General features: G+C 39.7%; 1 protein-coding gene across 2 annotated transcripts in view; it reads right to left on the bottom strand.

Annotated features, from left to right (window-relative positions):
- The window catches only part of WLS (wntless Wnt ligand secretion mediator), a 287,021-nt gene that overhangs the window by 102,778 nt on the left and 160,062 nt on the right, over positions 1–24,181 (bottom strand). The window contains exon 5 of one of the 2 annotated variants that reach the window (XM_021096488.1): positions 5,745–5,821. Coding sequence is in view for 1 of the 2 variants with exons in the window: in XM_003482073.4 (XP_003482121.1) it covers positions 2,680–2,785 (106 nt within the window). In the remaining variant the exon portion in view is untranslated. Of the gene's footprint in view, positions 1–2,679; positions 3,070–5,744; positions 5,822–24,181 lie in introns of those variants that run through there. The other variant, XM_003482073.4, reaches the window with a different exon arrangement.

Raw genomic sequence — 24,181 nt, 5'->3', positions numbered from 1 at the left:
CTCCAGACTCCCGATTTCTTAGGGATCAATGGAGTTGAGCAGTGCAGGAGTTCACCACTCACTGGGAATGGTGGAGGAGGAGGTTTCTGGCCTTTGCTTGGACTTTCCAGCCTACACATGGCTCTTTCAGCTACTGATTCCACTTGCCCCCTTTATTGAAATTCCATCAGTTGCTTAGTTTCACCTGCAATTCCAATTTAGGGAAGTTTGGTGAAAAAAACATATGACTTATCTTTTGTTTGTATTTATTTCCCATGTTTGGGTCTTGTAGCCTACCTAAGTTCTTAGATTTATTTAAGAAACAAACAAACAAAAATTACTCGAACTGGTTGAGACAAAGACTAAGCCATTATTCAAATGTTTAAGGTCTTTTCGGCCTTCCTGCCAGAACTGGGGCCATAGCCTTAGCAACTGAGAAAGAAGAGAAGGTAAAACAACAATTTGCCCCAAGAAGTGTGATACAGAAAATTTTGTCTTTTTCAAGGAAAGTTGGAACGAAAGCATTTCATTTACTGAGGGGACTCTAGACCTATCACTAACTTTTTGAGATTGTTATCAAGCATTATCACTAACAAAGTTCTCTGGGAAAAACAACCATTGGCACCACTAACTCCAAACAAACCCCATATGAACATATAACTGTTCTGACCCTATGGCAGCTCCAGTGTCCAGCAGCAGCCCCTCACCAGTACTCTTGCACCTTCTCCACAGTACCAAGATTCCAGAAACTATACTAGTTCTAAAAGTGCCCTAAGAAATCTACAACAGTGGATAATGGGCTAGATCAGCTTTAGAAAAAGAAAAAGAAACACACACCAACAAACATCAGGGAACTATGTGTAATGGTTCGCTGCTTGTGCAAAAACCTCAAAGAGGATGAAGGTCAGACAGGGATAATAGGCCAATTTAATTCTGAAAGCACAAGGTGCAAGAAATTTTAATTATGGTCTGCCACTGAAATCACACAAGATCCAATGGCATCTAACTGCAACTGCTCATCAAGGGAGACAAGAGGTGTAATTGTAACCGCTGCATAATCACTGTGAGGGCACAGGGAAGGCTGCCTTCAGCTCCCAGTAGAGAATGTATTAAGAGCCTCGAAAAATCCAATACAGGGAAACATGGAGATTGCACATAGCTAAATAGAAGCTCGTAACAGAGAGTGAGAGAGAGAGTTGGGGGGGGGGTGTCCAGAAATAAAAAGATTAAGCTGTTTGACCCAAATTGAGGATATGAGCTTGGAAAACTCTGAACCTCTTTCTGCTTTGTGGATACATACAGAGAAAGGCAGAATCTCCTCTAGAATTTTCTCTCCTTGGTGAAGCTTCAGCCACTCTCCTTTGTTTAAACAATTAGCTTGGATGGTAAAGTGATTTACAGAACCAGACTCCCTTTCATTTGTTCCCATCAAAACCAAGTCTGAAACAAAACGCCAGAAACACGACTCAAGGTGCCCAAGCCTGTGCACCTCTCACGACCACAGCAATCACGACGACACCCGCGTCGCGGGCTCTGGAAAAAGGACGCGCACAGAAAGCCCCTCCGTAGACTCTCCACTCCGCAAAGTTTTACAAATCCGCAAAATAAGGAAGCCAAGCCTCCCATCCGCGCCCGTGGTGAAGTTGGCTCTGAAGTTTGTGCCCGGACGTCCTAAATCTCGAGGGGGAGGGGAATGCAAGTGTGAGGGAGGATGGATGGAGATGGAGACACAGAGAGAGGTAGGGAGTTTTTCGAGTGGAAGGTCCGCGAAACCATCTTCTTTACCCGGAAAGCCTCTTTAGCTCCGAGAGGTCTCGGCGATGCACGCCAGGGGAGGTCTCTCCGGGAGAGCTGTCACCTGTGGGGGGCTGCGGGGGGGCCGCCCTCCTAGGCGCCAAGGCAGGACCCAAGGCTCCAGACAAACCGGCTCTCGGGGCTCTAAGAAGTGGGGGAGGGGAGATTCGAGAGAGGGCAGGAGGCCAAAAGCAACACCTTTCGGATACGCTTTTCCCCTCCGACCTCTCCAACTTCCCACAGTACCCGACGTGGACTTTCTCCCACTGCACCCACCCTTATTCAGGCTCCCGACCAAGGACAGGACCTGCTGGTGGCCACGGTGAGGGGTGAGGTGGAGGTGCCAAGATTCAGGGGGTTGCAAAGGTCAGGACCCAAAATGCAAGCTCTCAGCCCCCAGCTGAGACAGCCAAAAGCGTTTACAAATGCAAGGACCACAGCTCTGTAACAGGGCTCTGGGTTTGCGCCGGGCGCAGTTCTTCGACTCTACAGTTGTTCCTAATAAAGTCGATTACGTTGCCCTCCGGGAGCTGATTGGGAGAGAACCGAGAGGAAAAGGGGGGAACGCGGGAAAAAGCAGGGAAGAGCAGCAATCAACTTTGTAACCCAGCGCTTCCTCGCGCGATCCGTCGCCATGCTTAAGATTCCCACCCCCGCCACCCCCCTCCTTCCTTTCAAGTGGATACTGAAACTAGGCCAAAACTTTTTCCCCTCCTTTTCTCTTAGCCACTAGACTGGATTGTGCCCCACGGAGCCCCATGGAGCTCTGCTTTCTTAAGCACAATAGCCGGACTAATTAGATCATAGAAGCAAGGCAGTGATACTGTAACAAGTAGCCGGAGAGGCAAAGAGGGAAGGGGCCCGAAAAGAGAGAAAGGGGGAAAAGTTTGCAGTTCTCGCACTTACCAATCAAGCCTCCCACCAGAAAGGCGATGATTTGGAACACAAGCAGAATCCCACCAACAATGCACAGCTTCTTGGTACTCATGTTTTCTATAATTGCCCCAGCCATTTTTGCGCCCCCTTTTTTCTTTTCTCCTTGAAATAAATGTTTTAGGGTGTGTTTTTTGCTCCCTCTCCTTTCACGCTCCCTTCTCCCTCGCCTCCTTCCAGGGCGCTGCAAAAGTTCAGGGGTGCGGGAGCGCAAGGATGGGACCGGGACGGAAGGCGCCCGCACGGATTCCCCCGGCGCGGCCGGCTCGTGCTCCCCCAATGCCCGGAGCTGTGATTGTGGCCGCTCCGCTGCCTGTGGACGCTTAAAGGAGCAGGGAAGCGGATCACATGACGCCGCCTCCCTCCCTTTCTTCCTCCCTCCCTCTCGCGCTTCCTCCCTCCCTCCCTCCCTCCCTCTCTTCCACTCCCCCTTGCCCGCCAGTGCCGGGCTCTGAGCTCAGGCGGGTGCTGGTGTCCCGTTCCCGGGTCTGGAAGGCAGCCTGTCCCACCAGGGGCTGGTGTCCTTTGGGGGTTAATGTTGTTGTTAAGTGGGTTCCCCCTACACCGCTTCCCACACGTTTCCTCTCCTGATGCGAGATTTAAATCACCCGTGGGCAGCTTTGCAGACCTTTAACTTATGCGTCTACTTCAGGAAATGGTCCCCACCCTCAACTGCCAGAACTCTCTTTAGGAAAGAGGAAGAAAAAATTTTAAAGGGACCCAAAAGATGCTTAAGTCAAAGCACGGAGACTGAAGAATAAAGTCTAAGATCGGCTTCCTTCTGCCTGATGGCAGCCTCGTTGTTGGGCAAATATCCACCTCAATCTCCCCACTGCACCCCTTGAGGAACCCTGCTCTCCAGCCAAATCAGGCCACTGTTCATTACCACATTATCCCCTATTCCATAGTTTTCCACAGCCTTGACCCTGGCTCTTGAAAAAAATATAGTTTACCCCCATCCGAGTTTCAAACATCATTTAAAAACCAACTCGTCTGAAAAAATACTTTCTTGTTTTCTAAACTACCCCCATGTAATATCTCCGGGAATTGAGCCCCTATAGTTCCTGTGTTTACATTCCTACCTCCTCTTGCAAGGACTTGTGTGTACACGTTTGTTTCCACCATTGAGCTGCAAAGTCCTGGGGGATAGGGACCAAGTGCTTTTCATCTGTGTACCCCCTCTGGTGCTTAACAAAATCCAAGCTCTAGTAGGTCCTCCAGTAAACTTTTGTGGAATGAATAAATAAGTGAATGTGAAAGCAAGCCCGCAGTGTGCATTTCAAAAGCTAAAAGGGACCTTATTTGACTTAGACAGGACACATATTAAGTTACAGTGTTTGTTATCTCTTTGTAAGGATATATTTATGTTTCTACTTAATGTCCAGGAGTAAAAGTAAGTGGGACTCTAGAAATTTCCTGCTCCATCAAGCCTGAATTCCTGGGCCTGGTTGTTCCATATTTCATAAACTGGCCACTTGGCCAGTACAACTCACATTGCTAAATAGACTCTTGGTATGGTAACATCCCGGTCCCACACATATATGGCTTCCACCACCCACAACTCCTTACACACCCGGTTCCTTGTCCCTCCTCTGCATCCACCCCCTTCAAGCCACCAGAATATCCCAAGTCCTGTCTCCTCCTCTACACTATTCTTGATTTTTCATTACCCTGATAGAAGATGCCATGCAAGTTATTCCTAATAAAAGAGTTCATTTCTAGTCTCTAACTAGACTAGACACTCCCTAAGGACAGGTACCAAACTTTATATATGTATGATTCCATCTCCTTGGCGTCTTAACAGTTTTTAACTGTTCTGAGGATCTAATTGCTATTTCTTTCCTTCAACCCTTTAACCAATAGGAACATATTGTGCCCTTAACTTGTCCCAAGCTTTCTTTTCTAAGTACCTGAGGATAGATACCAAGATGTGAAGGCACGTGAGTGCCCCTGTCCTGAAGGGGCCCCAGTCTAGCCTTTATTCACTGAAGTGATTATTGTTCTTTAAAGAACCCCAGATCAAATGGGAAGAAGTAGACAGGAGTGTGGTCAACAGCAGTGGTCAACAGTTTAGTACCCAAACATAGACCAGTCTGAGTTATTTGCATTCCTTCTTTACCTTTTCAGAACTTCACATCATTTTTTTTTTCTGTCAAGAGTAGGTTCCAGAGATCATAAAAAGAAGAATGTCCTTCTCACCTCTACTGCTAGTTAGCTCCATCCACATTGTGTTCTCTTCTCAGTAAGGTGCTAGCTTCTATACATTTACATAATAATGATGCCTTTGAGTTAGAATCCCTTTTTTAATAGCAAGGGGTATTCCTAAAGTAAGGTTGACAGGATTCATTTCAAAATTTACTCTACATCTGATACTACATTTCACTGTTGAAGAAGAAATGGTGTCCCATGCATCTGAAGTATGAATTGGATCTATAAAATATTCTTGGCTAGTTGAATTGGTTTGTTTCAGATTAGCAACTTCTCAGCTCATTTTTCTATCAACTGCTGCAGCACACCCCATCCCCTCAGCTCCCAAATGCATCTCTTCAGAGTAACTGGCCTAACTCCTTAAGTTACAGTGTCTCACATCTGGAAAATAGAGGCTTAGAATAAAATGCTGGTTCCTTACAAAGGTGATCCCCTATTTTGAAACAGCGCTTATGTAACCATTCTAATTAAAAAGAGATACTGCTAACAGCAAGTCAAAGCTTCTAGCTTGCCTCAGATTGCCAACGTTGCCAAACTGAGTGTAGGGCAGACACATGCAATGTCCATCATCATGAACTGCTTTAAAAAATTCGCAATATCTCTTATGACTTTATGAACATTAAAAGTGACCATTGGATCCTTATTTTAGAAGGTAATAACATGTTTGTAGAAAAAAGGATGAGTGTTTGAGTCAGCTGAATCTGGAGTGGAGTCTAGATCCCAGCTCCACCCCTTGCTATGTGTGATCACCTTAAGCCATTATAATGTCACTTACCCACTATGAGGCTCAGGTTTCTCATCTGTAAAATTGAAATAGTAATAGTACCTACCTTGTGGTATTCTTGCAAGATATATTGGTGATGATGATTGATAATGATGATGATAATGTTGATTATATTTAGGGATCCTGAAGGGAAAACAAAAACATGTTAAAAGACTAATAAAACTGATCACTAGCTGATTCTTTCTTTGCTCTAAATTTTTACCATGTTATAATTATTTTTGGAAGCATATTTCAGGAACAGTCTGGGTGATTAATTCTATCTGATAAAGGTGATAATAAGACCAATGTCTAGTATTGAACTCTGAACAATACTCAGTGAACTTTAAACACAGAAACATTTCTATTCTAAAAAACTGCTCTGAGTTCCCACTATGGCACAAGGGGTTAAAAAGCTGACTGCAACAGCCTGGGTTGCTGCATCCCTGGTGTGGTGCACTCGGTTAAAGGATCCAGTGGGTACCAGTTGTGGCTTAGATTCAATTCCTGGCCCTGGGAACTTCCATATGCTGAGGATGTAGCCACAAAAAAAAAATTAAAAATAAAAAAATAAAAATAACTTCTTCAGTCACCAGTAAAACACTTTTGGGGGAATCATTAGATAGACTGTCCAAAAAATAGGTAATCCAAGGGTCCAATCCAACTCTGCCAACTGAAATTAATCATTCCAACTCCATGTCACTAGACTTTAAGCTGGGGATCCTGATTTAGATACTGATTTATTTGACAGGTTTGGCATACGGAAGGTCATAAAGATGTGCAATGAGTATTTATTGAATAGATGAATGAATGAATGAATGAATGCATAAATTATGAATAAATGAATATCTAACTGGAGGTAGATTCACTGCAACTCCTCCCCTCTCCCCAAACCCCCCATTCTTATGTAGTATTTACTGACTAAATGCCTATCTGGCACATTTTCCTGGGCTAAAATTTGCACACACACGCACAGATATATATATACTGTATTGTCACCCCTGGCTTGCAAGCTCCTTATGAACAAGGAGAGTATGACCTGAGCCTTTGTGTCTCTTACAGCCTCAGCACAGCAGCTTGCACAGAGGAGGGCTCGGTTCCTTGGTTCCTGAGGTTGAGAAAAGCTCCCTTTGGAAGCCAGGGGCGGCATATCATTATTGTCATCACAGTAGATATAACATAGAAATCTGAAAGGATTGCGTCTACCTACTCAAACACCTAATTTACTTCTCAGAGGGACCTAGAAAGAGTACTAATCCCACTCTGAGACTTCTCATTCTCATAAATAGCTTTTATCCATAAATGGCATCCCCATGGCTCCTTCATTGTTGGTATTTTCTCGTAGTTAGGGCCTGTGAATATGAGCAGGCATTTGGGTTCACACTCTATTATTCAGTGTCACTTTTTTCTCTCTGTCTAATGTATATATTTTTTCACAGTTTCTTTTAAAATGCTTATTTCCCCCCCCCCCCCCCGCACAGAACCACCCTTCCCTTCTTTCTCTGAGAGTCCCATTGTCTTGTTTTGTGTATAGATATAACAGCTTTTCCAGCCCCTCCTTTCCTGCACTAACCTTGGGTAGAAACTATTTAGAACCCAGGGCTTAGAAGTCCATTATTTCAACATCATGATCTTTAGAAGAATCTGTGTAATTAATAAATACCCCCACAACCTCCTCACTTTTTGCACATCAGCACCTGCCTTGCAGTTCTCCATTTCACCTTTTCTTTTATATTCCACATACAGTTGGGACATGAGGCTTATTCATGCCTTTAAGTCTTACTAATTTTGTAAATAAATGAGAAAATTACTTAATTTTCTGCGATTTATTTTTCTAAAAAAAGATGACAATATCAACCTCATAGATTGTGGTGCACATTAAACAAAATAATGTTACTAAGTGCCTAGCACAGAGCCTGGCACAAAGTGAACACTCAGCAAGTATTTTACATGTTATAAAGGAGAAGATTTCTGTTCCCAGATAGAAAGCAAACAAACAAGCACACAAACACCCAAAGAACTATGAAACACCTCCTTATTGTCTCTTATGAAATTGTCTGTTTGAAATTGCAACCCAGAAGAGCAGGTAAAAAATTTTACAGGTTTTTAGAGCGCTCTGTGGGAGGTCGCTGACAACTTAAAGTAGCCAGTCAGCCCCCTTATGTTTCCCAGTCTTGAAAGAAGCTTCAGCAGAGAGCAGACAAGCCTCCAGTGTTTAAACCTCTGAGGTCACGTGTACTGGGTTCCTGGAGTAGAGATGGGGAAAAGGCTTTTTCTCTGAGCCTGTCTTCACAGTATAAGCCAAAAGTGTCTGAGCTAACTGCTCTCCCCACCCCTCATGATTGCTCTCCCTCCCTGTCTCACCTTGTACTTTGTCACACTCACAAGCTCCTCTCCATCCGCTCCTCTCCACCAAGAGTGGCAGTGGGAAGACAGCCTGGACAGAGATCCTATGATGTGAAGACAGCCCTCAGCACCATGGCAGAGTGGGCACACGAATTTTAATGAATGAATGACAAATGAACATGTCCCAGTCCCTGGCTATCCAGAGTGGGCACACAAATTTTTAATGAATGAATGACAAATGAACATGTTCCAGTCCCTGACTATCCAAGAAGGGCCCCCTCAAGTGACCAATGGCAGGAAGAGAGGCTTAGACTTAAAGTCAGCCCTAGACCATCTGGGGTGAGAAACAGCCCAGACTTGGACCAAAGCCCAATCCTTATCCCATGCTAATTTAAATTAGCTCAGAATCATCCGTAAGTAGCTCAGCATGAAGGACAATCTCCAATAAAAACAGCTTCAGGCGTCTATTTGTAATGTGGGAAAGTAAAGGTTGTATGAGGATAAAATACATGAAAGTCAAGGACCTTCATATTTCTACTTCCCACTAGTTAAAGGAAACTGGGATGACTGGGAGTTAGGGAGGGCAAATAATTCTGCAAATGTCAGCTACAACAAAAGCAAATAGCTCCTAATAATAACTCCAATATTTATAACAGCAACAACAAGAACTTATATTGATTTGCTTCCTATGTACCAAGCACTCCGCCTCCAAACTCATCAATATTTTTGGATGCCTGATCTCCAAAGTAGCAATAAACCACCTCTTGGGAAAAACACCCATTTTACTGATGCATATGCACCTTTACTTAAGCCCTTAGAGCTATTTTAAAGAGCTGGCCAGCATAGCTTAAGGGTTAAGAACATGTGTTCTGTTTAGCCCCTGCCTCCAGGGTAAGAATAAGGATTAAATGAGTTTACCTGTGGAAAGTACTTACTAGATAGAGTACTTAGCATGTGGTATACAATCAGTAATTGATAGTTCTTTTTATTAATTACCTTCCATCACCTTCTACAACTTGCTTCTTTAATGATCTTCTTTCAAACCTTTCCTCAACTTTACTCTCAAATCTTCTCCATCCTAGGAAATATCCTTCTCAAACCTGTATTCTCCTTAATCTATCATTTTCACCGGCTCCTTTCCTTTGGTTGTGAATCAAATTTCTGGAAAGGACCAGTTCATATTTGCTGGCTTTACAACCTCAGTTTCCCGTTCCCTCCCTGGCCTACTGCAGATAATCTAGATTCCAGACCCAGTATTCCACTGACTCTGACAAAGATCACCAGAGATCTCTTTGGTGTTCATCATACTTGATGTCTCTGAAATTTAACACTCCTTCTAGAGACCCCCCTCCCTATTTCTCAGCTTTGATAGCTTAGCTTTCTCAGATCTCCTCCTACTTCTTTAACATCCCCTTCCTTCTCTTTCACCAGCTCCAGTTCTTCCACTCACTCCTTGAATGTGAATGTTTCTGGGTATTCTCTCCTGTACCTCATCTCTTCTCATAGGGTCTTGTGGGTAAATCAGCCCACCTCATGACTGAACTATAGACTCCTAGAGCTAATTGCTTCCTAGACATCTCTGCCTAGACAAACCACATGCACCTACAAACCAACCAGATGTCTCCCCTGTTTCATGTAATGGTCCAACTTTCCAATTAGTTACCCAAGTTACGTGTCTCAAGGCCATCCTTGATTCATTACCTGCACATTCAATCAGTTATTCAGACCAGGTTCTTCCTCACTTCCTCTTAATGAGCTACCTTCTCCTCCCCTACCACTTCTCTCTAAATCCAGACCCTCATTATCTCTCCAACCTGGGACTGCTGAAGACCTTCCTTATCAATTCTCCAACCTCTGGTTTCTTATTATAGAAAAGTCAGCACACAGTTTCAAAATGTGATCGTTATAAAACACGGATCTGTTTTCCTTTCTTTCTGAATAGAATTCTACAGCATCTTCCCACTGCCTACAAATAAAGTCTACTTTTAAAGCTCATGTCTAGCAAAATTTCACTGAGAACCCCTAATTCCTTTGTTCCCAGATTCACCAAGGCACTTCTTTGTACCTTGCTGTGTATAATTCAGTCTAGCTAATGTCTTTCTCCTTGTAATGTAATTATTGGGATAGACCAGTTAACCACTAAGGTGATGTCACCAAGCTATGATTTTGTGGTATTTCTCCTGTTGTATTGCCTGTTTAAAAGCACTGGCTATGGAGTTCCCTGGTGGCCTAGCAGTTAAAACTTGGTGTCACTGCTGTGGTTTGCCTTACTGCTATGGGGTGGAGGTGGTTAATTCCTGGCCTAGAACTTCCACACATTGTGCATGTGGCCTAAAAAAGTGCTGGCTATTCAGAAACCCAAATGGAAATCTAGAAATTTTGCTAGACTTCCCATTTATACCTGTAGTCAACAGATACTGCCAATATTATCCGTCAGGCAACATAAATAATGCATTATCATAATAACATCAAACACTTATACTTACTGTGTGAGAGACATTGTTGAAGTGAGTTAGATATAATGTACAAATTGGGAGTTCCTATCGTGGCTCAGTGGAAATGAATCTGACTAGCACCCATAAGGACACAGGTTTGATCTGTGGCCTCGCTCAGTAGGTTAAGGATCTGGGGTTGCTTTGAGCTGTGGTGTAGGTTGCAGATGGGGCTTGGATCTGGCGTTGCTGTGGCTGTGGTGTAGGCTAGTGGCTAAGGCTCCGATTCGACCCCTAGCCTGGGAACTTCCATATGCCGAGGGTGTAGCCCTTAAAAAAAAAAAAAAAGTATACATCTCAAATAATTGTAGTGAAAATTAAGTGTTCTAAGTGTATTCATATTTATCACTCTATATCGCTTAGAACATTTTATTCTCACCACAGCAATTTGAGATACACTCTTTTTAGATGCTAGGGAAACTTTGGTTTAGAGAGGATTAGTAATTTACTCAACCTCACATGGCTAATAAACACTGGAGCTGGGCTGTGAACACAATCAATGTAGCCACAAAGTCCTTGCACTTGATAGGTTCTCTCTTCTGCCTTTGATTTAAATAACAATAACAGTTGCAACCATTAAAGTTTTCTGTATACCAGGGACTGCTCTGACTATATTACATCTATTACTTTATTCAATTCTCACAATACCCTCTGTGAGACAGATGCCATTTTCTTCTTGATTATCTATCCAGACAAACTAAAGAAACCCAAGTAGAAATCCAAACCGGAAACCCAGAAAAAATCAGGGAATAGTAAGTCATAAAACTCATGTAGAAGAGATGATATGATATATCATTGTGTCTCCACCCTACTGCTTTGAAGACCTATGGCTATGGGAGATGGGAATATAACAAGGGTGGAGAAGTGATGTTCTCACTATGATCACAGATTTTTTTTTTTTTTTTTTTTTGTCTTTTGTCTTTTGTTGTTGTTGCTATTTCTTGGGCTGCTCCCGCGGCATATGGAGGTTCCCAGGCTAGGGGTCCAATCAGAGCTGTAGCCACCGGCCTACACCAGAGCCACAGCAACGCGGGATCCAAGCCGCCGTCTGCAACCTACACCACAGCTCACGGCAACGCCGGATCCTTAACCCACTGAGCAAGGGCAGGGGCCAAACCCGCAACCTCATGGTTCCTAGTCGGATTCGTTAACCACTGCGCCACGATGGGAACTCCGGTCATAGATCTTTAAAAACTATCATTTGAAACCATGTTTATTATTGGACAGGGATTAATAACACTTCTGCTGTGTTTATATAGCACCCATTCTGTACAATTTTAAGATAATATCTTAGTAATCTCCACAACTTTGGAGGTCTGGCCAGTTATAATTATCACCATTTTCCATTTGGGAAAGTGTAAGTACAGGGAAGGGAAAGCAGAAATCCAGAGTTGCTCAACATTACTGGAGGATCTGGAAATGGGACTCTAATTTGAAGCTCACTGAAGGGTCCAAAATATCAAGATCGTGATAATTTCACACTCCCGCCCCCTTTCTCTCCTTGTAATGGAAAAAGAGAGCAAAATATTCTAGCTAAAAAGGCTAAAGCAGAGCCAAAGACAATCAGAAATGGTGATGGGCTTTGCGCTGGATGAACTAAGATAAAGGTTTGTGATGATGAGGAGGACGGATGTGCTTGAGACAAGTCAGGTTGTTTGCCAGAAGGAAACTTAGTTGTGTTTTTTTTGTTTGTTTGTTTTTAATTCAGATTGAAATGTATATAACTTACATACAGTAAACTACATAAATCATAGATATACACATTGATGAATTTCTACAAATGAATACTATATTTGTTCACTAGAGATGCTATAACAAAATACCACAGGACGGGTGGCTTAGGTAACAGAAATTTATTTTCTCACAGTTCTGGAGGCTGTAAATACAACATTAAAGTGCTGGCAGGGTTGGATTCCTCTGAGGCTTCTCTCCTGGCTTCTAGATGGCCATTCTCTTACTGTATCATCACATGATCTTTGCTCTGTGTGCTTGAACCTCTGATAGTCCCTTCCTCTTCTTCTAAGGACATTGGTCATATTGGATTAAGCCTTCTCCCAAATGGTTCTTTTAACTTAATCTCCTCTTTAAAGACCTTATCTCCAAATATATTTATATCCTTAGGTACCGGGGGATGGAATTTTAACATATGAATTAAGAGGAATACTTAATTAAGCCATAGGGGGGAACATATGCGTATGCATTTTTAACTTATAAGTTCTATATATGGTATAGAACTGCCTAGATCAAGATATAGAACATTTCCTCAATTTCAAAAAGCTCTTCTGTGCTTTCTTCCAGTCAGTCAATCCTCAAGTGCTAATTCCTTTTCATCTTTATCACCATTGATATGTTTTTTTCCTGTTTCACAACTTCATAATACGTACCTGCTATCTTTTGTTTCCTTTTTGGCTGCACCTGTGGCATTAGGAAGTCCCTGGGCCAGGGATCAAACGCACGCCACAGCAGTGACAATGCTGAGTCCTTGACTGCTAGTCCACCAGAGAATTCCATGTACTTGTTTGCAGAAGTTCTTTGTATACTCTGGATAGACACTTTTTTGGGATTTGTACTGTGAATATCATCTTTTGGTCTATGCCTTGTCTTTCCTCTTTTTAAATGGTGTCTTTTCATGAATAGACATTCTTAATATTAATTAAGTTTAGTGTTTCAGTCTTTCCACTTATAGTTTGTCTTGATGTTCCATTTTTAGAAACGTTGTCTTATTCCAAGGTTATGAAGACACTCTCCTATTTTCTTCTAGAAGTTTTTGATTGTCTTATTTTCACATAAAAGATTATGATTCATCTGAAGTTAATTTTTCTGTATGTCCATCCAATGGGCTCAACACCATTTCTTTGCCACTGAAATGCAGGAGTGGCTATTTAGCAAATCAGAGGACCATATTTGTACAGGTCTTCTCCTGAAATCTATATTCTGTTCTAGTCTATTTATCTCAACTTGTGGTAACACTAGACTGTCTTAATTATTGAAGCTTAAGTCTTGATATACAGTAGGTCTACCAGACTTGTTTTTATTCAAAATTGTCTTTGCTCCTCTAACTTCTCTGAATTTCAAATGAATTTTGGAATCATCCTGTCAATTTTCATAAAAGAACTTGCTGAGTTTTCCTTACGATTTCATTGAACTAATTTGGCAAGAATTAACATCTTATTATATTGTTTTCCAATCAATAAACATGGGATTTCTTCTATTGATTTGGGTCTTCTTTAGAGTCTCTTAGTTATATTTTGTAATTTTAAGGGAAGAGATCTTATGCTTTTGGGGTTAGATTTATTCCTAAATGTTTGGATTTTTGATGCTATTATAAATGGATTTTGTGATGCTATTATAAATTATAATTGGTTTTCTATACTGACCTTCTATCCAGTGACCTTGAAAAAATCACTTTTATAATTTATTGCAGATTTTTTCGAATTTTTTACATATACAAATAATGACAATTTTACTTCTTTCTTTCCAAACATTACAGCTTTTATTTTGTTTCCTTACCTTATTGTAATGGTCATTTTCTTTAGTATAAGGTAAAATTGAAAAGTTGCCACTATTATTTGATTTTTATTTTGGAAATGCTGCCCAGTGTAATTGGACAAGAGAATTAAAAATAAAAGGAAAAAAAGGAAATAAATTTACAATCATTTGTAATTGATATAATTATAAACCTAAAAAATTACAAACAATAAAAAAATTTAGTGTAATAAAAATTCATTAATATGGCTAATCACAAATTTAATATAAAGGCAAATAATGACTGGAGTTCCTATTGTGGCATAGTGGAAACAAATCCAACTAGGAACCATGAGGTTGAGGGTTCGATGCCTGGCCTCACTTAATGGGTTAAGGATCTGATGTTGCTGTGAGCTGTGGTGTAGGTCAGCAGCTGTAGTTCCGATTCAGCCCCTAGCCTGGGAACCTCCTTATGCCACAAGTGTGGCCCTAAAAAGAAAAACACAATTAATGACTATCTTTCAGAAAGTAGAATGATACAAAACGTCTTGTTCACAATTACTATGAAATGCTGCAATTCTAAGAATTAATGTAACAAAAAAGCACAGAAAACAGTATGGAGATTTCTTAGATAACTAAAAATATAATTATCATTTGATCCAGCAATCCCACTCCTGGGCATCTATCCAGAGAAAACCATTGCTCAAAAAGATAAATGTACTACAATGTTCATTGCAGCAGTGTATACAATAGCCAAGACATGGAAACAACCTAAATGCCCATTGACAGAGGAGTGGATAAAGAAGATGTGGTACATACACACAATGGAATATTACTCAGCCTTTAAAAGGAAAGAAATAATGGCATTTGCAGCAACATGGATGGACCTAGAAATTATCATGCTAAGTGAAGTCAGCCAGACAGTGAGACAGCAACATCATATGCTATCACTTACATGGGGAATCTAAAAAAAGGACACTTCTTTGCAGAACAGATACTGACTCATAGACTTTGAAAAACTTATGGTTTACAAATGAGACAGGTTGGGGCGGGGGATGAGCTGGGAGTTTGGGATGGAAATGCTATAAAATTGGGTTGTGATAATCATTGTACAACTATAAATGTAATAAAATTCACTGAGTAATTTTTAAAAAAGCACAGAAATTTAAATTCCTCTGAGGTGCATAAAAGAGTTAAATAAACAAAAACAATGTCCTTAACTTGGTTAGAGGAGTCAATTTTTAAAAAGACACCGGTTATCTTTGAATCATTCAAGGTTTTTGTTTTTTAATGAATTAAATGTGGTAAAAAATCATATGAAAAATATATATGTAAGAAAAAATTCTAAAAGAATCATTAGAGGAATAATAGATAAAGTATTTCCCTGACCTTAGATTAGACAAACAGATCAATGAGAAGGTTGAGAGAACCCATTAATCTATTTCTATGTATTGTGGATAGTACAGATTATTATACATGTTTTATAGGAAATTTGTCAATGTTTCCAAATTACTAATGAGCATGTCTTTTGATCTCCATCTTTATTTTTTATACTAGTCATGTTTGTTACCACTGAGCTATAATGGGAACTCATTGACCTCCGTTTTGAAATTTATCCTATTCATATACTTGCAAAAGTTTTCAAAGATATATGTACAGGAATTTCACAATTTTGTTGTAGTGTTGCTTTCAATAATGTTATAGGTTGAGTTGCATCTTCCAAAATTCATATGGAGAAGCCCTAACTCCTGGTTACCCTAAATGTGTTGTATTTGGAAGCAGGAATTCTACTTTATTTTATTATTATTATTATTATTATTACTATTTGTCTTTTTGCCATTTCTTGGGCCGCTCCCATGGCATATGGAGGTTCCCAGGCTAGGGGTCAAATCGGAGCTGTAGCTGCCAGCCTACACCAGAGCCAGAGCAACTTGGGATCCGAGCCGCGTCTGCAATCTACACCACAGCTCACAGCAACACTGGATCCTTAACCCCTGAGCAAGGCCAGGGACCGAACCCGCAACCTCATGGTTCCTAGACAGATTCGTTAACCACTGCACCATGACGAGAATTCCTATTATTATTTTTTAAATTTTACTTTTTTATTTTTTGGCTGTGGCTTCAGCATGTGGAAGTTCCCAGGCCAGGGACTGAACGCATGCCACATCAGTGGCCCAAGTCACAGCAGAGACAATGCTGGATCCTTAACCCTGGGATCCACCAGGGAAACTCCAGAGATAGGACTTCTAGAAGTTACTAAATTAAGATGAGGCTCTTAGGATAGGTCCTAATCCAATCCAACTAGTGTCTCCATAAGAAGAGGAGATCAGGACATAGAGAAATAGATGCACAGAGAAAAGACCACATGAAAATAGAGGAAGAAAACAGTTATGTATAAACCAGAAGGAAGGCCTCAGAAGAAATCAACCTGTGGAACACTTTAATCTTGGAATTCCGGCTTAGAGTTCATAAATTAATCTTGTTTAAGTTACCCTTCTGTGGTATGGTGTCAATGGCAATTCTAGCAAACTAATACAAACAGTAAAAGTGAAATCTTTTCAATGGCTATAAAAGGAAGAAAATGTTATCAGTAGTTATCTCTAGAAAGTGGGATTATAGAGCAGGGAGGATAGAAGGCAGGGAAATTTTGTTTTATCTTATACCTCTCGATTCTGTTAATATTTAAAATATCGAACCTGTTTTACTATTGAAATAAAAGAGTTAATTTTTAAAAGCAATGGAGGAGGTCCTGTTGTGGCTCAGAAGTAATGAACCCAGATAGTATCCATGAGAACACAGGTTCAATCCCTGGCCTAGCTCAGTGGGTTAAGGATCAGGTGTTGCCATGAGCTGCAGTGTAGGTCACAGACATGGCTCGCATCCTGTGTTGCTGTGGCTGTGGCATAGGCAGGTAGCTGCAGCTCTGATTCAACCCCTAGCCTGGGAACCTCCATATGCCACAAGTGAGGCCCTAAAAAGCAAAAACAAAAATAAAATATAAATAATGGAGAACTGGTGTCCATTGTGTGTGTGTCTGTTTTTAAAGTCCCAGAAAAATGCTAAGAATTCTCCTTTGAAAGCATAAAAAGCTTACCTTATTTCATTCATTTCTGATTTGCTATTTCCTCATGATCTATATTTAAAAATAAATGTAATTCATTTTGATTATTTTGTCTGGTTCAATTGCTAATAATTTAGCAGTATTGTTTTCTATTGTTTTGCTTTCAAAAAATCTTTGGATTTATTTCATCTTCTTTCAAAATTTGAGAAATATAATTTTGTACACTCAAGAATTGCATCAGGGTATTTGGGAAAATCCCTCAGCTTAAAGTTAAGTTCTTTATTTTTCAAGAAGACATCAACCAATCTACTGTAACATGAAACAAATAATAACCAGGCTATTGTAATAACCCTCTCTTTTAATTACAATCTAGGCCAGAAGGGTTAGGGATAAATATATGGTAGACAGCACTGCCATTGGGCAGTAGTCCACTCTAAACACAAGTCCAGATCTCCACTTCAAATTTCCTTAGAAACATGATTCTCAGATAACTAAGGGAATACAAAATGGTATAGTCACTAATTTTTAGTTGGCCTTAACTGTTATACTAACTCTACTGCCAACATTTGTTTCCTTTATTTTAGGAGATATTATTGAATCTAAGTAATGATCTCACTCTGTTTAAAAACATGGTAGTATGAATTAGTTAATAAATGGAGAATATAAAGTTTAAGTTGACTCACCTGAAAATTATTCAGATGCTCTTTAAGCAGAGCCATTACGGAGTAGGAGTAGTTGAGAAATACTAACTAAATGTCAGGAACATCCTTCTCATGCATTGGCTTGCATCATCTACAGCCTTCAATGAATAAGTATTATTTTATGGGCCTCATGGATCCAGAGTATTATTTTATGGGCCTCATATGGGTCCGGAGTTTTTGTTAGGCCCTGTGAGGGCAACACAAGAAGGAGATGAAATCTGAAACAGCCAAGGTGCCATGGAGAACATTAGGAATTAGCTACCAGCAGGAGCTTCTTCTTGCCTTGAGCAAAGCAGAGCCCATCCTTAATGAAGCTCTTAGTCTCAGGAGTAGGAATTGCAGAGTAAAAGGACAAGAGAGGACGTGCCACGTGACCTGATGGAAATTATACAAACTCTTACCTTAAAGGCCCATGTTTAAAACACATTAATTATCTACATATCTCTTACTCATTTGGTCCTTCATTTTGATCAACAAATGTTTATTTGGTGCCTGTATATGCTAGGCATTGTGCCAGATACTGAGAATATAATGGTATGTCACATGGCCTTCCTGAATTTCAGGAGCTCACAGATAAATGGTATTGACAAAAAGTAAATCTATGACTAGATTTCCCAAATCTTAAAAGATGGCTGGAGAAATCCTAGATTCACGTGCAAACAGGGGCCTTTTTAAAAAATCCGTAATAGGAGTTCCTGTAGTAGCGCAGCGGAAACAGATCCAACTAGGAACCATGAGGTTGCGGGTTCGATCCCAGGCCTCGCTCGGTGGATTAAGGATCCAGCGATGCCATGAGCTGTGGTATAGGTCAAAGACACGGCTCGGATCTGGCGCTGCTGTGGCATAGGGTGGCAGCTGTAGCTCTGATTGGACCTCTAGCCTGTGAATCTCCATATGCTGTGGGTATGGCCCTAAAAAAAAAAAAGAAAAAAAAAAAACTGTAATGTATTCTTGGTCCATTGTTGAAAAACTTAGCTTCTTTGTATTTACAAAAATGCTTAGCACAAGGTTAAGAGAAGGGAGAAGATAGTGGGGGCGCCTGGATTTGAATTCTGATTCTGTAGCTTCCTCGGTATGTGAACTTGCTTACAGTTTTAGAGCATCTACGCTCCAGTTTCTTTATCTGGGAATATCAAACTGAGGATAACATAGTCTCTAACTCACAGAGTGGTTATGAGGATTAAATAAGCTATATATGTGGAGTTTAATATATCTGGCTCTATGTTATATTTAAGTATTTCAGATTTAAAGAAATTACTATCCTCAATATTCAAAATGACAACTAAAATAAATTAACTAAATTTAGTAAATGTTTAGGCATCATTACAATCTAGAATTATGTCATCTAACCAATTATAGTTTGATTTTATTCATATACTCAAGAGAAGATAGAGATGCATTTTAATATGTTTGGCATGTCATGGGAAAAAGCTTTCAATATTTAATCTCTAGGTACCACAAAGATTATACATCATCTGTGAGCACAGAAGAAGGCTATCTATTATCAGGCACTGTGCTCAGTGTTTGTCTTCATTAGTGATTGACAACATCTTAGCTACAAATTTAAAATCCAAAAAGTTCTGAAAATCAAAGTATCTTGAAGTTATTTATCATTTGTGTTTATCCCACTCAATGTGAATATATTCACATGTTCCACTGGAGAAATGTTAATATGTATGATAGATTTGAGTATTTACAGAAATAATTCATTTACTTCCTCCTGAAATATACTTCCCTAACTCTGGACTTGGCCTTATGTCTTGCTTTGGCCAGTGGATTGGAGCGGAGGTGAAGAGAAGAGGGCTTTAAGTCTGCATGTGAGCTCTGAGTTCGGTTTGCCTCTGGCCTTCCTATGATTCACTAGGAGAAACCAGCCCTAGGAAATTGCTTATCCAAGAAGAATGAGAGAAAATGCAGAATGGGCTCCTCAACTACCATCTAGAGCAAACCCAGCCAATCCTAGCTGACCTACAGCCTGAAGTGGTCACAACACCTGACTCACAGACCTATAAAAAAATATATATATAGATAGATATAGCTATAGATATAGATACACATATTATTGTCTTGGTAAGCCATTGAGTTTGTTTTTGTTTTTGCTTTTGTTTTTTACAAGGAATTATTGAGGCAGTAGCTCAATAACTAATACAACATATTTGATTTTGGAGTGCTACCCCAGATTCTTGGGGATATTGCATAGTGTACAGTATGTTCACCATATTTCCTTTGTATACATTCTATCTAAATTTTGAAACACATTAGGCCCTTAGGTTTTGGATAAGAAACTGTAGTTTTGCATTTTATATAATTATGACAACAATCTAATGAGATATTCCCATTTTACAGATGAGGAAACTGAGTCTCAGATGGGTTATGTAAGTTTTGGAAAGTTTTACCACTAGTAATTGGCAGAACCATCATCTGACTCCAAGATTCTGGCACAGGATTGCATTGTTAAACATTAGGCTATTCTGCTTTTCATAAACCACTTCATTTGCAATATACAATACACACAAATGCGATATACAATACACACAAAAAGTGATTTACTTGCAGTCATATCTATTATCTATTATCTTCACTGTCAAAAGTTTCTAGTTGCTTCTAACCTCAATTCTTGGAAAAAGTCATAAAGTCATAAATATTTTGCGTTTGGAGTTCCTGTTATGGCGCAGTGGTTAATGAATCCAACTAGGAACCATGAGGTTGCGGGTTCGGTCCCTCGCCTTGCTCAGTGGGTTAAGGATCCAGTGTTGCCGTGAGCTGTGGTGCAGGTCGCAGACTCAGCTCGGATCCCAAGTTGCTGTGGCTCTGGCATCGGCCGGCATCTACAGCTCTGATTAGGCCCCTAGCCTGGGAACCTCCATATGCCACGGAAGCAGCTCTAGAAAAGGCAAAAAGACAAAAATAAAATAAAATAAAATAATATTTTGCGTTTGTTGAGATAGTCAGTAGAGGTTTTTGTTTGTTTGTTTGTTTGTTTTTTTCGTTAAGAGACTGAAGTATTAGAAGGGATACTGGTTTGAATTTTTTTTTTTTTTGGTCATTTTTCATTAGGGCCATACTTGCAGCACATGGAGGTTCCCAGGCTAGGCGTCAAATCAGAGCTGTAACTGCCAGCCTACACCAGAGCCACAGCAACATGGGATCCGTGCCTCATCTTCGACCTACACCACAGTTCACGGCAACGCGGGATCCTTAACTCACTGAGCAAGGCCAGGGATCGAACCCACGTCCTTGTGGATGCTAGTCAGGCTTGTTAACCGCTGAGCCACGATGGGAACTCCTGAAACTATCATTTTAACCATAGGAATAAATTAAATTGCTGAAAGCTAACATATTTTAACTGTTCTTTGTCTAATGTTGGCTGTGGATTGACTGCTAATATTCAGAGTTCACAATAAACCACCTATCTTTGCCACTGAGACAAATTTTCATTTCAGGCTCATTAATGGATTTCATAATTTAAATTGAGGAAGACTGTTGTGATATTTCCTTTTGTATCATTGACCATTAGAATTCTGACTAATGTTAGTCATGAGTCAGTCATTTTAGAAACCATCTAGTTGCGAAATATCAAAAGTAACAAATTATGGTTGTTGGTTATATCACTGTCAGAACTTTGAAACACTACCTTGTTTAAGGAAAATGTGCCTAAAATTTCTCAGTCAGAATCAGGTACTTGAATTTTCCTTAGGTGGAAGTAAAGATCATAAAATGAGCATAAGACAAAATTAAACAAAACTATGAATTTAGTCTCTACTAGAGGTGATTCAGGTTCTTTCTAGGTTGAATAATATGCCTCTTGTTACTTCCATGAGATTTACTACATAAGAGGAATATTCAATTTTATGAAATTACACTGACTTCAGAATTACAGTATCTTGCCAACAAAGACAGACTCCATCTAAAAAATTCTAAGATTAATTGAAGAGTAGAGGACAATGGCAAAGTCGACAACTATTAACCCTTACTTTTCACATTTTTTAAAAACTTTGAAAAGCAGATGAATCAACATTTTAGCACATAAATGAGCATTCTAAGATAGACTTTATAATATTTTACTAATTTTTCTAATTTAAAAAGTAATATACGTTTAACTATACATGCCAAAAAAATTTTAGGAGTTCCTTGGTGGCCTAGCAGGTTAAGGACCCAGAATTGTCACCACTGCTGTGGCTTGGGTCATTGCTGTGGCATTGGTTCAATCCCTGGCCCAGGAACTTCCACATACCACAGGCACAGTCAAAAAAGTTTTTTTGAAATAAAAAAGAAAGCAGTTGATCACCTACAATCTGAAATCTAAAATATATCAAGTGAATATTTCAGTGTACTGTAGAAAAGTATCAATAGGAAAATAATCTGATAGTTTGGAATAATTCAAACTTTATTCTTTATTTTATATAAGCTATGCTTAGACTTGGAAGACGTAGTGGCTTAAATAATTTATTGTTTTGATTAAATCATAATAGAAATGATTGAGTTCTCTGAATTTCTTGTCTTCCTCATAATTTTGTTTCTATATGTCTATGTATCTGATTTCTATATGTACAAATAACAGAGAAATAATTTCTGAATTGAGAGATTTCCCCATGCTGTCTTTTCTTTCGGTCCTATAAATGGAAGGGAAATTATCAGAGGTCAGGAAATGGGCAGGGTTTGTAATCTTTAGTTGAGAAGCTGGAAAATCTTAGTTTTATTAGTCACTAGCTTCAAACATTTAAAGAAGAAAATTAATATACCAATTCATTCACCAATCGCTTTATTCAAACATTTTGGGGTTGAGATATGCATATACATATACACACATAATCTCTGTTTAGAGATTTTCAAATCTAAACAGAAAATGTAGATTCAGGAATGTCTTCAAGGGAATGGCAAGGATTAGGCGTATGCCCCTGCTTGTATTCTTGGTTGAAAATTAATCTTGGGAAGAGAAACACACATGTGGCCTATGTCTGTGAGCACCAAGGGTTAAAGCATTAATGACAACATTAGTTTTCTCTGTTGGGTTTCTTTGCAGGGAAAGGAGCAGTGGAGGAGTTTGATTCATTCGTTTGTGTATTTTATAAGTGACCCCAAACTATTCTTCAAACAGCACCAAAACTCAAGGGCAAGCCTGTGCATATTCACAGATTTGTAAATGATATTTGTTTGGGGATTTGAAAAACATATCTGCCTTTGATTTAAAACTTTATGCCAAAACAAAATGAAGATGTTTTAAGTGTACTCAATCTCCTCAAGAATGAGTTGGTTTTTTAACTGACATTTGCTTTTTTAATGCAAAAGTCTCTGTTAGCACTGGTACAGGTATCAGTCAATCAGAAGAGCGACCAGCCTTAAACCACCACTGAGGTTGAATTTATGGTACCTGCTGACCATCAGACCTATCTGTTAGGCTTCCTCAATCCATTTCATTTTTCACCAACATAGTAATGGCCCGGAGAATCTTCCTGTGAAGTTTAGAACTAAAAATAGAAATAATAGCAGTTAACAATAAAAATAAAAAGTGAAGGACTAGTCCCTCTGATCTAGATCTGAGATGAAGAATAATGTTATAGAATGACTGCCACTTCATTAAGGAGAATCTTTTTATTGATGCTAAAAATATCCAGGACACTTCAAACCTATATCCTGGGGCTTTCTAAGTCCCTAAAGAATTATGACTAGTAGGTTTTAGTCTAACATTTTTGTTGTTATATTGCGTTTCTCGAAATCTTTTTATAAATCAGAATTTGTAGAGGGAGGAGTTCCTGTTGTGGCTCAGTGGTTAACAAACCCGACTAGCATCCATGAGGACGCGGGTTCGAACCCTGGCCTCAATCAGTGGGTTAAGGATCTGATGTCTCTGTGGCTCTGGCGTAGGCTGGCGGCTATAGCTCAGATTAGACCCCTAGCCTGGGAACCTCCATATGCTTTGGGTGTGGCCGTAAAAAGACAAAAGACAAAAAAAAAAAAAAAAGGAATTTGTGGGATTTTCAATACAAAATTCAGCACAAAATAGGGTATAAGTTTGTTTTCTCTTTTTAATATCAAAAACCTCTTGAATTGAAAAGGAAAGGTAATCTACTCCATTGATAGCAGGGCCTCAGAACTTTCTTCCACATAGCCTTATAGTTTACGATAGTGTTCACACATAGCATTTCATTAATTCTTTCAGCCCTGTAATATTAATTGTCCCTGATTACCATGAAGAAATTTAGGCTCAGAGAACTAAGTGACTTGTTACAAGGCACATGTATAGTAAATAGTGTTCCAAGGCTTTGAACCTAGCTCTTCAGCCTTTAAGCACACACTATTTCTTGGACAGACAGAATAAGCTGGGAATACAGTTCGGGGCTGTTAGTTTCAAATGGTTAGGAAATCATACAAAAAAACAAAAACAAAAACAAGAACAACAAAAAATGCATTCTCTTCCTCTTCTCTTGCCTTCACACTTAAA

This window comes from Sus scrofa, chromosome 6 (assembly GCF_000003025.6).
Source record: "Sus scrofa isolate TJ Tabasco breed Duroc chromosome 6, Sscrofa11.1, whole genome shotgun sequence".
Taxonomy (NCBI): domain Eukaryota; kingdom Metazoa; phylum Chordata; class Mammalia; order Artiodactyla; family Suidae; genus Sus; species Sus scrofa.
This window is presented reverse-complemented; position numbering and strand designations above follow the sequence as displayed.